At 43.7% G+C, this 18,889-nt stretch overlaps 1 protein-coding gene across 1 annotated transcript in view; it reads left to right on the forward strand.

Moving 5' to 3' along the window:
- BRINP1 (BMP/retinoic acid inducible neural specific 1) overlaps positions 1-17,308 on the forward strand; it is a 413,405-nt gene extending 396,097 nt beyond the window's left edge. The window contains exon 8 of the mRNA XM_078641975.1: positions 15,972-17,308. Within this exon, the coding sequence (XP_078498101.1) occupies positions 15,972-17,115 (1,144 nt within the window). The 3' untranslated portion in view covers positions 17,116-17,308. The remainder of the gene's footprint in view (positions 1-15,971) is intronic.
- Positions 17,309-18,889: the final 1,581 nt, after the last annotated feature.

Genomic DNA, 18,889 nt, shown 5'->3' on the forward strand with positions numbered 1-18,889 from the left:
GGGGGATATCCATGACCCCTAGGACCTAATTCCATCAACAACCAAGATGGTGGAAATTTCCTAGTTGTGTTCACTACAGGTAGCCCACCTTAGGGGTGGTACTAGCCTGAGGGTGAACACACTTCCTGACTAACTAATTTTCCCACCTGTCCTGGTACCAAATGGGCTCTGTGCAAGGGGTGGCATTTCCTTTGTCTGGGGGAAGCCAAGGTGGCATATCAAAGGTGGTGGAGGCCTTTAAAGCCTCCTGCTTTGATATGCTAATTACTAGCCATCCTGCTTGGAGGAGGTGATGACACCTCCTGCCAGAACAGACATTGCTACTAACCTCAGGGAGCATGGGTTCTCACCTCCAGGGGTTCAGAAACATGTCTGTGGTAACACGCTGGACAGGACCAGTCAGCCAATATACTAGAGATCGGTAGGTTTTCTGGGGTTATGTTAAGTTATGTTAATAAATGTATTAAGCGCGCGAATACCCAGGGGTGTCTTGGCGCTAAGCAGTGGATTTAGCCAGGTTACCTGTAAGGTGCCCTTTCGTTGCATGTATTAATACATCCATCACTGGAATCAGTGTGGGTTTATTATTATGAGTTTGATACCAAATGCCATAGTTTTCAGTGAAGCCATTATATAGCTGGGAAACTCGTTTTGATCAGTGCCCAGTACATACCTTAAGATGTCTTCCCTGTTCACTTGTACTGTCAGTAACTGAACTGGTCAGCACAGTGTCATATATGCTCATGCAGATATGTCTTTACATTGTAATATAATGCACACTGCCTTAGGGCTGTAAGGCCTAGAGAAAGGGGGGCTTACAAAGATTACATACAGTGTTAGGGGACAAGGCAAACAGGGTATGTGTCACGTTGCGTTTTAATTTTTTAGAGCACCTTGGGCCAGATATAGGAAGCCTAATTCCAGTCGGTAACGGCCGAAATTACCGAATTTCGGCCGTTACAACCGGAATTAGGCTTTTCATATGTAGCGGCTTAAATTAAGGATTCGGTAATTTACCGAATCGGTAATTTAAGGAATCGGTAAATTACCGAAGTCTTAAATACCGATTCAGTAAATTACCGAATCCTGATATGTAGGGAGCACTCAAATGAGTGATTTTCCCATTTTAGGATTCGTAATTTACCACCAACTACAAGTTGGTGGTAAATTTGGAAAACCCTATAAATTCTAATTTATGCAAATAATAACAGTGCCATGTGGCAGACATACATGCCCTTAGGGCATGTATGTGTGCCACATGTGCACCCATACACAATTCAGGGGTTCAACAGGGTGTCAAAGTGACACCCTGCCACCCTTCAATGTTTGCCCCCTTTTACCGAATCGGTATTTACCCATTCGGTAATTCCCATTCATTCCTATGGGCCTTAAGGCCAATAGGAATGAATGGGGAATACCATACCGATTCGGTATTAACAGAATTTTACAGATTCGGTAACATTTACCGATTGGATACCTAAATAGCATTTACCGATTCTAAAATACCGAATCTGTATAATTCGGTATTTTAGAATCGGTAAATGCTGATTATCTACATCGGGCCCCTTGTCTCGCAGCCTGCAGTGGCAGTCTACATGAGTTTGGTGCTGGGTCCCTTGCAGTGGCACACAATATGCTGGAGCTCTTAGGGACCCTTTTTAGTACCTATGCTCTAGGTACCAGGGGAACCACTTACAAAGGACTCATAGAGGTGCTAAATGCCTGGCTAATTGGGGATCAATTGACCAGTTACCTTATTTTGGGCAAAGCACACTAGCACTGGGGACCTGGTTAGCAGGAACCCAGTGCACTCCAGTCCAATTTGCATCAAATACCAGGCAAAAAGTGGGATGACTACTGCAACAAAAACCCAGTTTGCTACATGGACCATTACAGTGGGTATTCTAGCTCACATCGATGTGTATTCTGTGTTAGGGTAGGTATAGACAAATATGTATTTCAATCCTTATGATGGAGCAATTAGAATAGAATATATGAATGTTATTAATGTATGCACTCTTTTAGATTGGGCCTCACAGAATGGGCAGGGATTGATTTTGTTTTTCCTTTAGTGTAAGGGTTGACTCGAAGATGTACAGTGGCCCAATAAGACATAAGAAGAAAATATATCTCTATAATATTCTAGATGTCATATTCTCCAATAAAAAAGGGTATGGTTCGCAAATCCTATTAGAAACTCTTCGTCTCAATTTGATTTCCATTTTCTTTTCCTGCTACTATTGCCCCCCGCCAAATAATGTCAGTCTTTGTTTAAGAAAAAGGCCTGTCCGTCTTAATTCTCTCCATATTATCCCTTTCCATCTACTCCTGTTCCTCCGTCGTCTGTCATGCTACTGTCCCCTTGTGCAAAAGTGCAGTATATTTCCTGTTTGTCTCCCATCACCTCTGCCTCTTGTGAATTAATGTCTACTCTCTTCCTATAGCTCCTGATTTCCATTCATCGGCTGACCTGGTCATCATGTCAGACTTCTCCTGTTCTTCTCCATCACAACTTCCTCTCGTTTATCTACCCTTCTTCATTATATTTTTCACCCCACCACATAACACTTTAAATCACCTGTCCTCTTCGTGCCTCTCTACGTCATAATTTGGCCATTTACGTCTCCTAGCTCTCTTAATTGCTGCTTATTCCTCTTCACACTTGGGGGCATATTATCAAGAACGTCGATAAAATTATCGCCGCTTTAACGGCAGGAAACTGCAGCTAAAGCGGCGATAATGGGCTTGATAATATGCTCTTGTGAATTCCCATAGAATCCCAGGTTAACACCAGAACCTGGGCTGCTATGGGATTTCACAAGGGCATATTATCAACCCCATTATCGCCGCTTTAGCTGCAGTTTCCTGCCGCTAAAGCGGCGATAATTTTATCGACGTTCTTGATAATATGCCCCTCAGTCTCTTAGCCTCTTAGGTCTCTCTTCTCCTGTTCCCCCTTCCTCCTCCATTTGATTCTATTAGCTTTCTCTATCTAATAACTGTGAAACTTCTTCCTTTCACTTCCGTTTGCCTCCTGCTCTTCATCATTTAAATGCCTTAGTCGTGCCGTTCGGCAATCCAATTCTTTTATCCCTCAATACCTTTCTATTCTCATCACCAGTCAAGCTACACCCTGAAGACCTTATTATAATCTAGTCTTTATTGTGCTAGGCTCCTCCTGTCCACCAACTGTTCTTCTCCTTCCTACGGCTCACTCCTGACTAGGCTACTCTTCATTACCTGTTCCCTTCATCTCCTTTGGCTGTCTTTTCCATGTCTCTCCCCACATTAAGGGTGGGCGTAGTGAAGCTCCGCAAAGTGGGGTGGGCGCTTCGCCCACCCACACACTTCGCGTAGCCCCGCTACGCGCCGGCCGCCTCCCTTCAGCCCTCTTCTAGTCCCATATTTTTTTTACTATTAAAGACATTAAAAACAAAAGAAAAATACACTTACCTGGATGCGGCGTCCCGGGGCTCCCTCTTCCTGTTGACCCGCCGGCTTCTTCATAGGAATGCGCATGCGCGGGCGTCCGCGTGTTTCTTGCGAGGAATGCGCATGCGCAGGTGCCCGCGCATGCGCATTCCTCTGAAGAAGTCGGTGTGTCAACAGTAAGAGGGAGCCCCGGGACGCCGCATCCAGGTAGGTGCTTTTTCTTTTCTTTTATGTCCTTACAAGTAAAAAATATGGTACTAGAAGAGGACGGGAGGGAGGCGGGTGGCGGGCAGCTTCGCGCCACCACAGAGTGGGCATAGTGTTGCCTACTACGTCTACTTTGCAAAGGGCGAAGTAGGCAACACTACGCCCACTCCGTGGGCGGAGCGAAGTCTTTTGCCCAGGGTTACCCACAATCTATGTAAGAAAACTTTGACCGCCCCATTGCAGCAAAATTTCACAATTTGTCTCAATTACTGGGTAAGATACCGCTCTACATAGTGTATACATATTATAAAAAGGAGAGAAGAGAAGAAGTAGTAAAGAGAAGAGCCCAACGTCTGGAACTTCCCAAACATCAAGAGATAATAGACATTAATATTTTCATTAAAAAAAAAATCATTGGAAACAGGAAAATGATTAGCATGAAGTACTTGAAATCAAGCAAGTAACCAGGAAAACATCGCGACAAGCATGTAATCAATGTAAGACACTGAGAACAAGTATAAAAAATTTGTATGAAATGATCAGGGAGGAAGAAGATGCGACAGAACTATCCAAAATATAGATGGAAGCAAAAAGAATGAGATTTATGGAAGAGCAAAAGCAACAAAGGAAAAGTTAGGAAGCAGAGAAAAGACATATCTGCATATAGCGGTTCAAGTTTCCAAGGAAGAGAGAGAGACTGAAATAGGAGCAGAGGGCTGATTTAACTTGGGGGTTCACTCTGTTGGTTTGGGGGTTACTATTTACTTATGAGCAGAACTGCAGACAACACTCTTTGAAACTGCCTGGATGGTATTTGCTCAGTTGTCCTAGTGGATTCTTTGACATTTCCCCCTGATTTCAGTGGTTATGCTCATCCCCGCAGCCTTTCTATGTCTGCAGCAGTGCTCTGTGAGCCTGCAGCCAAATGTAGACCAATGGTGCCTTTGGGAGCAATGTGCAAACTAGTAATTGTAGTTAAGGGAAGAGGAGTAAAGCTGTATTGTGCGAGTATCTCGTTTATGGAAGTAAGTGCATTTATATTTAAGGTAGACGAATTACCTAATGCTGCGTTAACTGAACAAACGCGCTGGACATAAAACAGAATGAAAAATAATAAAGCTCATATAATGGAATAAAATTCAGCTTAGTGTTAGATAAACGATGAAGGCAATCACTATGGCTATTTGCAGAAAGGTACTGCATATGCAAGAATCTGTAATGATGCAGCGCTCAAGTGATAGCTAACGCGACGAGGCAATGTGAGATACAGTAAAGCACTTTTATCCAAAGATGGCGGTCATGTACACCTACAACTCTCCGAGTCCGAGGGCAAAAAAGCTCCAAGATGACTTCTGGGAGTAGTCGGAACTTCGAGACACAAAACATAGCGGGGGACCCAACCAACAGGAGATGACTTGGAACAGGCCGTATTTCTCAGAAATCCTATAGAGAAGATTCTGGTAGGAACAATGAGAAACATAGAGACACCAAGGCTGTCTTCCAATATGTCACCAAGCAGAGGGCTGCTGTCCAAGAGAGCACCGGCGGGCTTGCCGCCTTGAGATAAGGGTGTGTTAGGCCTGTGGCAGCCGGCCAGTACCTCCACAGTCCCACTGGCTCCAGCAGGAGTTCACATTCCACCCACTGCTGAAGCCGGCCGTTTGCGTAGTGTAACAGCTTGTTTCCTTTGAATGGTTTTTGGAATGTATACTCAAGCTCATCCAAAAATGGCTGCCATCGAAGCATATGAGTATATTCACACAGGTGTCTATTCATTCAAAGATGAGCACTCATACTTGTGCTTGCATGGGGACCTTCAAAACCAATAAAAGGCTGGCAGTAGGTGTGCCACAGGGGTCGGTACTGAGTCCTACCCTTTTTAATATTTTTCTATCCCCCCTGGCTGAACTAGTGGAGCCCTATGGTGCCCGGATTGTGACCTACGCTGACGATACACAGCTTCTTTTCACTTGTGATAAGAACACTGAGTTCGATGGCGATTACATCATAAGTTGCCTTGAGGCCGTTTTTTCCTGGTTTCAGCGTAACCAGCTAAAATGTAATTCAGATAAATCTGAATTTTTTTTTTCGCCGGTGCCCCGGACACTCATTGGAAATCTTGGTGGCCTGTGGATATGCATCCCCCGTCTTCACCCACCCTGGTTGCTAAAAATCTGGGTGTCAAAATTGACAACGGATTAACTTTTAAGCCCCAGATTCTCAGTCTGGTTGGCCAATGTTTCGCCCTGCTGCGCACGCTCAGGAAATGTCTCCCTTTCCTTTCTTTTTCTCACAGGAAAATTACTAGTCCAGGCATTGATCGGCTCTAGGCTTGACTATGCCAATGTTCTTTATCTAGGGCTCCCAGAGTACCTTCTAGCTCGCCTGCAAACTGTTCAGAATTCTGCTGCCAGGGCCATTTTTGGCCTTAGTCGTAGGACTCACACTTCAGCCCTTCTGGACTCGCTCCACTGGCTTCCAGTGAGAAAGCGTATACTTTTTAAGACTCTAATCATGACTTTTAAATCCTTGCATGGTATTGGTGCTATTTATCTTAGGAAACGTGTCCAATTCTACATCCCTTCCAGATCTCTACGTTCTGCCACTCAAGCCTTGGCCATCGTTCCAGCTACCAAGCGTGCCCGTATCGGGGGACGCTCCTACCGATTATTGGCACCTCAGCTTTGGAATAAGCTTCCCCTTTCTCTTAGGAAATTAGACAATCTGTTGGCCTTTAGGAAGGGTCTGAAGACTTGGCTTTACGGCCTTTAATCTGCTTGTGTTTCCGGTTTCCTCTGCAGATCTATATAGCGCCGGGACACTCTGCCCGAGTAGCCGCGCGCTCTGCAAGACACTCCCATAACAATAAGCATGTGCACTTGCATTGACTGCCATCTTAACATGGTTTTGACCCCCATTTAAAGATGACCATGTAGGTTTCAGGTCGTAGTAGTGCCTGTGGAGCTGCCACCCTGGTAAAAGAGAAAAAAATACATATATTTCCTTAAAAGAACACATTGGCCCATCAGTTCTTGCAAATGGAGGAGAGGACATTTTTGTAACATATGCACATTGTGCAGAAGCAAACTTCCATCACTCTCAGTGAGGAGAGTCAGTGTCTGCAGTGACCTCACCTGTTGCCCCATGCTGTAAACAATGGTGGATAGAAGGAAAAGGAGAATGATTCAAGAGACTGATAGATGAAGATGAATGACTGAAAGTCCTTCTAGATGTGTGTATTGATATATTTTGGTGGGCGGTATCTCCACTTCAAGCTAATAGTTTTGGCTTTAATGTGCCAACACATGTAAGCGGAGACATGCACACATTTGCAGTTTTTGTGCTACGTCAATGTGACATCTCTCTTTCTGTGCTGTTCGACTGTCCTCTTGTTTTATTTACAGCACTGCTTAAAAGCAGCACTGCAGCTTTGGGGAATAGACAAAGGGGTCAAGACATTTCATTCACAAACATTTTCCATCTGACACACTAGCAATCACAACCAAAGTCATAGATCACTATACCCATGGAGCACACAAGCCAAACCTCAAATTGTGCAAATTAGTGGGTTCCGCGTACTAAAAGTATCCAGTTAAAAACATTCATAACAATCTTACAGGCATATTTTTGTGAGTGTTTAAATCCCAGCCTCGCTTCAGCGTCCTGGTGAATGTCCCTTTGCCAAAAAAGAGTGTAACATAGTCTATGAATTTTGTGAAGCGCTCTTATGTCCTTGTGGAAGATTTGAGCTGAGTAAAGCTGCCAAAAACAAAATGTTGATTCTGCCTGCCACTCAAGCTCTAATCTCATCCTCTAACAATTCAAAACAAAGGTGCCAATCTAGTGGCCAATCCAGGGGCTGAATTGTAGAGTGTGAAACTGGAAAATCTGAGATCAATACTGGCTTCCCTGCTTAACCAAATTATGTGATCCTAGGCAAATACTTTAATTCAAGGAGTTTCCTTTGCAGAGATACAATATGAATTACTAAGGTGAATGCTTCCATGTGTTAAAGCTTTTTGATTTTTAAGATTCCTGATCTTATTGTAATATGATGTTTGTTGCACAATTTACATGCCAAATATGTTCATGGCTGGGCTCGAGCACAGGCTCTTAGAGCCAGAGCCGAACCCTGCCTCTGCACTAACAGGGCTCTTCCTGTTAATGTGTCTACTCCCTCAACTCTATACCTCTAATTTTAGATTTAAATGAAACATCGCCTGTTAAAATAAAAGACAAGACTATGTACTTCATATCTGACAAATTTTGACTTTGTATATGTCTGACATTTTCAGGGCTGCTGATTTTATTCTGTGTGATATAATGGCCTAAAAAGTACATTTGAACATTGGAATGTTGGGAGCTCCATTGAAAACAATGGAGTGCTCCGGGCTTATAATGGCTGGTATAAGCCTAGAGCTCCAACATTGCAATGTTTCTTTGTTCACAGCTCTGGCTGTGAACAAATGCTTCAGGGAGCCTGAGGGGATTCCAATCCCCTCAAGCTCCCATAAGGCTTTGTTCTCTTTTTGTTAGAACATTCTGCCCTTTAGTGGCAGAATGTTCTAATAGCCTTATAGCCCTTCGTAACTGGGCTATACCGGTTATTAAAGTCCCTCTTCCTTGTTAAAGTTAACGCTGGGGAGGGCCTTTAATAGCCAGTATAGTCCTCTACGGCGGGCTATAAGGCTATATTAAAGACTCTACCACTCTTCTGCTACTCATGCGAGGTATAATATTAACACAGCTCAGCTGTGTGAGTCTATGGGAATATCAAAAGTCCATTACTCCACTACCCAGCTGCAGTGGCACAAATTATGGAGTGCATAAACAGATATCAACAGACACAGGGAGCCTATTGTCAGTACTGTAATGATACAATCTGCTCTTCCTTGACCGTCTCAGCATAAGGCTTGAGACTTAGCAAGGATGTATTTATTGAGTTTGTAAGGGCCTACCATTCCCAAATTGATACCCCACGAATTCAAAAGATAAAGTAACATGAATATCCACTGAGATGTATCGATTTGAAAGACATATCTCTTTATCTGTATAAAATACTCCAAATATAATGGACAAAAAGAGGACCAGAAGTATGTAATTAGGACAAATCTTTAGTTATAACCCCATCCAGTTAAGACACAAGTTGAAAGTATGCACCAGCAGAAACAGTAAGCACATTGCCCTCCTCTGTGTGCAATTTTAGCCTAAAAGGCAACCTTAGTCAAAGCATTTTCAACACCATGGGCACTGACTTAAGTGTTAAATATCCTGAAGTCCCCTCTAAATGTTATCAAATAGAGAACTGGTTATTGTTAGATAGTCACAAAGTTTGACTAATAGATAGAGCTTGTTGTTTATTGCATTCTAGAGCAAAGGGATGGATGTCTCTGTAAGTATGATAGGCCAGGAAACATTCAGTGGGACAAGGGCAAACAACTCCATATCTCCATGACACAGGCAGGGATCTCGGCTGATTCACAAAGCTAAAGTGAGACGAAAGTCAAACTTTACTACTCGTAAATGCCCTTTGTGAATACTGGAAGCCGAAAAGTTCGACTTTCGGTATTCACAAACGGCATTTACAAGTAGTAAATGCTGTGAATGCCAAAAGTCGTAAAGTTAGAATTTCGGGATTCACAAAGGGCATTTACGAGTAGTAAATTACCTTGGTAAATGCCAAAAGTCGTAAAGTTAGACTTTCATCTCACTTTACCTTTGTAAATCTGGCCCACAGTTTTTAAGACACACTTGTTGAGAGAGTGCATGCGCAAGCCCAAGGAGATCCTTATGACATCTAAAAGATTTACATTCAATTTATCACATTCCACAACTAGAATAGAGAATTGTGGATGTTAATTGTAATAGAAAAACAACACTGTCCAAAACATTTTGTAAAAGAAAAAACTAGTTTATTTTTTAATCATCAAAGTCAGTATGAACTACTCAACTATTCACATTAATCCTTGTATGCATCACGTATCCTTATAGATACAGTTAATACATGCTATATATTGCATTTTTATTTATGTGGCTGGTAGCTATCATACAGTGATACTTTTTGAATATGCTTTCCAAAAATGTATTTATTTTTCTGCATTCAACGAGGTAGCCACACAAATATAGATTTAAAGTGGTCATTGTAAGTGCTTCTGTCCAACAAGCCTGGATTTTACTACGTGTCTATAATTGTTATGTTGACAGCTCTTTAGTTTTTAGAAAAAAATTATAAACATTGGAACTCATCTTGGAGACTAGAAATAATGCAATGGGAATTGACAGCATACTATCTTTCAAGACTTTGGGGCTGATCTGGAGTTTGTCTGATACTGGGCATCTGCCAAAAAGCAGCAAATGCCTTGTCCACCAAACATGCGCCCCCCACTTGTTTGGGGGGAGTGTCTTGCTTTTGACAGACGGGTATCTCTAAGTATGGGCAGTGGTCCTGTGCAAGAGATGGAGAGACAATCTTTTTGCTGGTCTTGAAGGCCACTGGACTGTCCACCAGCCTGCTAACTAATCGGGTGGATGGGTGGCATCCATCAACAAGCATTTGCAATGCAGTAGGTTTCGGATTTACATGAGTTTAAGCTATTGGCATTGTAAATGACAACGTGTTTTATTTGTGTTTTAAAAACCAAAACATATCTAACAGGCACTGTCATTTAAAATTGCAATAGCTCAAACTTGCGCTAGTGCGAAACCTATTGCAAATGGTAGTCATCACGACAACGGGAGGGAGGGAGGGAAGGGGTTAAAGAACTAGGCACCGACAACAGAAGGGAGGGTGGGAAGGTAAAGAAGGCACAGACAACGGGAGGGTGGGGTTATAAAGAAGGCACCAAAGCACGTTGTGCCTACAGTAAGAGAAACTGGACAAAAAAAATAGTGCTCACAGTCTAAATAACACGTACTGTGTAAAAACCAAAGTAAAGGGGCCAGTCGCCATGGGAGGTGACAAATGAAGAGGAGGCGGTACTAAGGAAGGACTAACAAGCCTATTTACGAATCAGAAGCCAGTATTTTGGACGGAAAATGGCACAAGCCAATGGCAAATATGGGCAGCGAGTGGGCATGGCTTCTATTTCCTACTCCAGTACAGCAGATCGCCAGAGCAGCGCATGCGCGCAGGCTCAGACTCGACCCAAAAAGTAGCAGGTATTCTTTCACCAAAATTATGGCTCCCTGCTCTTGTTTCGGGTTATGCACAATGGCAAAGTCTCTGCTGGTTCCACTGGCTGAAATCTTTGACCCATAGTCCGTTCGCCAAAGCACCATCACTCAATGTGCGTCAGAACATCTGTCATATTTAGAGAGATTATTCTGACATACGTTTCCTGTTAGGCTGTACCAGGGAAAGCCTGGTGAACCCAAACCGGAAACAAGAGGATGATCCACATACAGTCCCCCCCCCCCCCTGGGAAATTATTTTCTTTTGTTTTTTGATAACAAGCTATCCCTTTGCCAAGCAGGTGCATAAACATGGCTCCAATACAGCTGAGCTTCATTGCCTTTAGTGGAACTGCTACTGATCTACTTAAGGCACAGAGATCTATTCTAGACTGGCAGAGATCTCTATGTATGTCAGCCAGAGCCCGTGGAGGGAGTTTCGGTGGGGCGGAGAGGCGGGGCGGGGGAGGGGCAGGGTGGGGGGTGCTAAAAACTGGAGTATGGATAATTGAAGGTAAGTAAACAATTCAATAAATAAAACGAATTCAATTGTTTACTTACCTTCAATTATTCATACTCCTGTTTTTAGCACCCCCCACCCTGCCCCTCCACCGCCCCGCCTCTCCGCCCCACCGAAACTCCCTCCACGGGCCGTGGCTGATGTATGGATTATGGTCCTCCGCAAGGGAGCAGAGGAGAACCCTTTGCATGCCAAACTCTAATTCACACTTTACTGTCTTACACCTTTGCTGGCCCTGGATGTTGTATACAATTTAAATGAATCCCTTATGTGCCCTGTTCCCTAAAGTATTTACAAATAAAACAGAACTCTGGGACTGCTGTCCCTCTCAGGACCTCTTGTACATTGCAGTCACCATAGCATCTCCACCGAGGATTCAGTACATATTCATGGTCCGTACACCATGTGTGTATTTCTAATGCTGTGATAATCAGTGCCTATGATTTCAGGAATTTGCAAGTCTGAGCTCTGTCACTCGTGTTTGGGTAATGAAACTTATTTTTCATGATCAAACTAATATCCAGGGCAAGAGAGAAAGGCAGAAAAAGGAGAAAGAAAAAAGAAGCTAAACATGAGTAAACTGCACCCAAGGGAAAACACAGAGAAGAAAAATAAATGGATAAGATAAAGAGACAAGAAGTGTAGGGCGATGGAAGGAAGAAGCACTAAGTGAAATTAAACCTAGGCAACTTTTCAATTTATGAATCGCAGCATTTGACTGTGCCGGCGGCATGCCCATAAGACAAAAGTGGGGCCATTGCACTTCCTTTTTATTTTTTAATTAAGCACTGTTGATAATGATCCCAAATACAAGGATATAATCCCAATCAAGGTGTTCCCACTATAGAGAATTCTTTAGTAAATAGGGTAGGCTATTGGACTGTTATACACTACCTGCTTTGCAGTGATGGCAAGATGGAATCCTACTTTTCTTATAAACTTCTCCAGCAACTTGGTCTTCCAATAATCCAGGTTGGATTTGTAAACTCGTTCAATTAGTTCTTGATTTTTAACATCTGCATCATTGTTTATGTCTTTTGTATTAAACATTTTGTATTGTGTGTCATGGCATACATATATTGTTTTTACCTTACCTTGAAAATGGGCCCTTCATTTATCATCACGCAGTAGTGCCGTCTTAGAGACAAGAATATGAATATTTTATTTTCAAATATGAAGTGGTACCTTGGGAACAAAACAGTGATAATGTCGCAATACCATGGTTTGCCATTCGTTGGCATACAGAAGCTTCCATCACTGATATCTGACTTTTCTTTTCTCTAACATGACTTTATTTCTATAGCCTTAAACCTTCACTTCTGATTCACTCTCATTTCATCATATTCAGTAAAATATTCATGATTTTTTCCCTTAAGCACCTCCAGCCAAACTTTATTGCCTTAAATAATTAACATGCCTCTTTTCGAGGAATTGCTGCGTACCTCTCTCATTTGTCCAACACTCAGTTGGTTTGATTGTTGCATCTGTCTCTTCAGTGACCCTCAGAGCCTCCTAGTTAATGTGGGCATTGGGGTCTTATTTCTTACCGATAGAAGTGCATCTCCCAGAGACCTGAATGAACACAACACAAAGACTCTCATTACGTTGGCGGTGGGCCGGACCGCCGACCGCAATCATATCAGACAGGTGACCGTCCAGCAATGAGTCGGCAGTCCTGCCTGCCATATTATGACAGGACCACCATTCTGGCAGTCGTAAAGTGCTCTTTTCTACTGTGGCTTGTGCTGCGGCCAAAAGGGCTGCGAAGAAGGCACATTGTGCACATTCATGCACCGTGTGGCAGGCACCATGTAGTACCTGTACACGGTGCATGGAGGTGTGGGGGGGCACAGCATGTGCCTCCCAGACCATTTAGCAGTGGCCTACAGGGGACTTGGGCCCTGCTTGGGGCCCCCAAAGTTTCTTTCCGTCTGCCTTTTCATGAAGTCGGTTGCTGTGAAAGCCTAAGGGTTTGCCGACAGGTACCATGTTTTGTGCACCCACTCGAAAACGTTTTGGTTTAAAATATCAAACTTCCAAAAAAGGAATTTGTTATTGAAAAACAAGTAAAATAAATGGCTCTTAGGCTCAATCAGATTCCTTCATGGGCATAAGGTGCATTGATATTTTGTAGGGGCCATTAAGTGATTTCCCTGCTGGGACTACCATGCCTCACATGTTGGTCCATTGCAGGACAATCTAGGGGCACATTTATGAGCCTTGCATCACTTTTGCACTGCCGGTGCATCACTTTTTGTGACGCACCAGTAGGGTTAAAAATGCACCATGTTGCATCATATTTACAAAGTGACGCATCTAGGTAGATGCGTCACTTTGTAAACCCCTGCGCCACATTATACCTGCGCCAGGTATAATGTATGCAGGGTGGGCGTTCTGATGCAAGTAAGCCTCGTAGAAGTGTTGCAGTGAAATGTATGAGATTTCACTGCATCAATTCTAGGGTGCAGGCGTAAGACTAACGCAGGCACATTTGAAATGGGACTTGCCCATGTAAAATGACCCATTGATGGAGTTGCGTCACTTTCGCGACACACTCCAACAATGCATCATTTTTGCTCCTACAGATACTTCAGAAATACTGACGTATCTGTAACTCCTTGTGACTTAATGCATCATATTGTAAATATGACGCATCCAGCATGCCGCAAGGAGGGCGCAGTGAAAAGTGACGCATCACTGTTTTCACGCAGCGATGCATCACTTTTCATAAATGAGGCCCTTAGTAAATAGCTTCCTGCCCTATATGGAATGTGGCAACCATCGCTATGGCCTGGCACCCAGTGGTGGAAAGTGCATCAAGTGAAGATTTTCTAACAGTAAAACCAAACAGACTCTCCTGTCAGAAATCCTGTGGCTTTACCACATGCAAATGTGGGAAGGAAAGTGCAAACTTGGATGGGCAAGGGTGATCTTCCAATCTGTCAGAGTTCATTCACTGCACAAAATCATAAATGAGGGCCTTGCTACTTCCTTTCTCTTTCTATGGCTGTTCCTTACATTACCCTTTTTACTCAACAGCTCACATTTAATGTAATGCCTTAGTGTTGCATAATAATGAATATTATTCACTGCTCCATTTTGAATGAACTAGATAAATAATTAAGTACTTTGGGGAATATTTATGGGATCTGTGGTACGGGGAAACACAGCAAGTTACCTTGCTACACTGCCCTGCATCACAGGAAAAGGGCAGAAATGCACTTAATTTATCCAATACGGTGCGGTTCTGTCCTTTCCCCTGCACTGGCACCTTTGATCGGGCTAGCACCAACACAGGCATCCTTGCACCATGTGTTGTAGGCAGGATTGTTTTTGTGCAGAAAGGGCACCTTCCTGAACAAAAACAACTCATAGAGGTGTTTTCCTCTTTCTGTGTGTTCTGCAGAATGCCGCACAAATAGAACGAGGTAAAACAAGGAGAAATAAAGATATTTCTCCTTGTTACACCTCACCTAGGGAGATGTATGCTTTTGGTGCATTCCCAGGTTTATCAGGTTTGGTAAATCTGGGAATGTGTCAAAAAATATAGGATGGGCGTGGAAACACCCACCGCAACGCCCATGGAACACCTCTCTTGCGCAGAGTAATGCAAAGCAGTGATTTGCACTGTGTTGCATTACTCCACATATACAAAGTCATTCAAAGCCACATCAAGTGGCTTTACCTGGCTTTATAAATATTACTTAGAACTTTGGGGCATATTATCAAGGGATTTATCTCCACTTTTTTGGCTTTAAAAGCCAAGAAAGCGGAGATAAAATTATCTCCCTATTACCTAGCTGTCGTTAACACCAGTTAGCGACAGCTAGTAGGAGATAAGCGACCATCTTGGGCCCCGCTTTGCGTGTCAGAGATATTTATCACTAATGACATGCAAAGTGGGCGTGCCAAGATGTTAGCGACTGGAAACAGTCGCTAACACCGCTATCTCCTATTACCAACTTTTGGAGATATTCGCGCTAAGCGCGAATATCTCCAAAAGCTAACACCTGTCCTGAGCAGTTCTTAGCCATGTTATCCAATGGGAGGTGGATAACATGGCTAAGAGCATTAGCTCGGTAATGCATGAATATCACAGACTTTACAGCGATATTCATGCATTTCGGCCGATTTTTATCGCTTAGGAGATAAACCTTGATAATAGCAAGGCTCCTAAGCGATAAAAATCGCCGCAACACGGTGATAAAATTATTGCCGCTAAGCCAACATAGCGATAATTATCGCTAGTTGTTGGTAATATGCCCCTTTGTTCCATGTTGTGTGGTGAAGCATGATGCAAGACCCTCGTTAATATCCTCCCTGTATGTTACTGGATTTGAGGACACAGGATTCTGCTTTGATTTTTTCTCTTATCTGTTTTTCATTCTTTCATACATTCTTTCCTTCTCATACTCCAGAATGTCTCTATATTATTTAACTATTTAGTTTGTCATCTGTCTGAAAATTCTTTGCTACTTCTGGTTTTTGTTGTACTATTTTGACCTTCTTTGTTATTTTTCTGTATTGTAATATTCTTTTGTATTTACCCATCATGCTTTATAATGGTGTTTTCTTTCACAGTCCGCTCCCCAACTCTTGTAGTATTGGTCTTAAATCTATGTTCTTTTCTTCTTTTCCTCAGGACCATCCAGCAGTGGCTGACTCGAGTGCAGTCTCTCCTGTACTGCAATGAAAATGGTTTCTGGGGCACCTTCCTGGAGAGCCAGAGGAGTTGTGTCTGCCACAGCAGCACCAGCCTCTGCCAGCGACCTATCCCCTGCATCATCGGTGGCAACAACAGCTGTGCTATGTGCAGCTTGGCCAACATCTCCCTATGTGGTTCCTGCAACAAAGGTTACAAGCTGTACCGAGGTCGCTGCGAACCACAGAATGTAGACTCAGAGCGCAGTGAGCAGTTTATCAGCTTTGAGACTGACCTGGACTTTCAAGACTTGGAGCTCAAGTACTTACTCCAGAAAATGGACTCACGGCTCAATATCCATACTACCTTCATCAGCAATGAGATTCGTCTTGATACCTTTTTTGATCCGCGCTTGCGCAAGCGTATGTCTCTCACCCTCAAAAGCAACAAGAACCGAATGGACTACATCCACATGGTCATTGGCATCTCCATGCGGATCTGCCAGGTCAGGAACAGCAGCCTGGATCCCATGTTCTTTGTCTATGTTAATCCCTTCAGCGGTAGTCACTCGGAGGGCTGGAACATGCCCTTTGGAGAGCACGGCTACCCACGATGGGAGAAGATGCGCCTGCAGAGCAGCCAGTGCTACAACTGGACTCTGCTCCTAGGCAATCGTTGGAAAACCTTCTTTGAGACTGTCCATATCTACCTACGTAGCCGGACCCGCCTACCTACCGTGCTGCGCAACGAGACCACTGGTCAGGGCCCAGTGGACTTGTCTGATCCTGCCAAGCGCCAGTTCTATATCAAGATCTCCGACGTGCAGGTGTACGGGTACAGTCTGCGTTTCAATGCAGACCTGCTGCGCAGTGCCGTGCAGCAGGTCAACCAGTCATACACACAGGGTGGTCAGTTCTATTCCTCCTCCTCGGTCATGCTGCTGCTACTGGATATTCGGGACCGAATCAACAGACTGGCTCCCCCGGTAGCTCCAGGGAAACCTCAGCTGGACTTGTTCTCGTGTATGCTCAAGCACCGGCTGAAGCTGACGAACAGTGAGATCATTCGGGTGAACCATGCCCTAGACCTGTACAACACCGAGATCCTGAAACAGTCTGACCAGATGACAGCCAAGCTATGCTAACACCAGCACTGAGACAATCCACAACAATTTCTTGTCCTGTACATGACAATTTGTAAAATGTAATTAAAATATAAAAAAGTGAGAGGGATGAAAACCTTTTGGGGAGGGGGAACTAAAGAATTCTAGCAGCTGTATAAAAACTGTTGGGCATGTTTGTTGTTTCTTTACTCAACCATAAAAAATGCTCACACCATCTGTGTGCCCTTCCTTTGATTGGGATGTTGGTTTGCAGGTCTTTGTTCAATGCATGGAAGTTAAATGCAAGCAGAGAGTCTGGACTCAACTACAGGTCAACTGCAATTCAAATCAATCCTATAGGGTTCTTCCAATGGTATGATCACTCAAGAACTTCATGGGGATAATTTGGGTTTAAAAAATGGCCTTGGTTAGTGGCTTAGATTGATACTTACCACTCTTCAAGCCGGCTGCTTTAAGAAAAACCTAAATTGATTATGGGTACTTGGGGAAAAAGTGAGACAAAGAGATCGAGACACATAGTGAGAGAGAGAACTGTCTCATTTTAAGCAGCTAATATACCTTTGATTAACAAGCTATGCAACCACCCAGCCAACACGTTTTGCTGAACTATTTAGGTCGTGACTTATTCAACATAGGTGAGACTTTGCACTTGTCTAGACTGGAACAAACCACCCAAGCCAAGGGCTTTTTGTAACTTAAGACCCATATTCGGGTTTTGGCTGAAATCTCACCTTTCCTACGAAAACTGAATTTCTGCCATCCCTGTATTTCCGGTTTATTTCCATCTGCAAAAAAATCAGATGTACACATACTCAGACTACAAGCCAGGTTTTAGGAAAAAAGTCGTGCAAAAAAAGAGCTGTAACAATATTTTCACCACGTCATTCCCCATTGCAGATGGGAAACTCAGAATTCCCTTGATTCTGATGTGGTAATACCATTCAGTACCTAGAAAATAAAGGGGCTTATTCATAAGGGAAGTGGCGTAGTGAGACGTTAGCCTTCCTGGTTTAACACTTCACTCCGCCACTTCAGAAACACAGGTCTGCACCATATTTACAAGAAAATGATGCAGCCCTGCGTTTCCCCCTGCGTTGGCGCAACACTCAGCAGCCTAGTGCCAACGCAGACACCCTTGCACCATAGTGCAAGAGTGTCTGCATGCAGGGGAAGATTGTTTATGTGCAGGAAGGTCCCCCTTCCTGCACATAAACAATCTTGAAATGCTGTTTTGTAACTTCTACGTGTGCTGCTTCCTGTACATAAACAATCATTGGCATTTTGCTCTTTCCACGTGTGTTGCACAAGGCAGCACACATGAAAGGAGTAAAAAATGAGGAGAAATTAAACATTTCTCCTCGTTGCGCCAGGGTAAGACCAGGTTTTCCCTGGTCTTAATTCTGGTGCTGCCTCCTATTTATGCCTCCCTTGTAAATAGGGGCAGCGTCAGAATTAATGGGTGTTGGAGTGGAATGCCCGCAGCAACACCCATTGCCCTCCCCTTTCACGGTAAGTATAGCGTAAATATACAAGTGATTCCCACTTAATGAGAAACTGTCATAGCCCTTGTCGTAGCCAGCTCTAAAGTGATTACGTAAAGGATCACACAGTACCACACAGGCTGAAGCCTCCATGTGTCTCCACGATTGGTCCTATTTTGTTTAACCGCATGCGTGCGGCATGTTTTCCGCCCGTACGCTGGATTTTGCGGATTCGCACTTTACATGACGAGCTGGGCTCGTCATGAGCGTGCCAGGAGGCTACCTCATGACGAGCCCAGCTCGTCATGAGCGTC

The sequence above is a fragment of the Lissotriton helveticus genome, chromosome 5_1 (genome assembly GCF_964261635.1).
Source record: "Lissotriton helveticus chromosome 5_1, aLisHel1.1, whole genome shotgun sequence".
Classification (NCBI taxonomy): domain Eukaryota; kingdom Metazoa; phylum Chordata; class Amphibia; order Caudata; family Salamandridae; genus Lissotriton; species Lissotriton helveticus.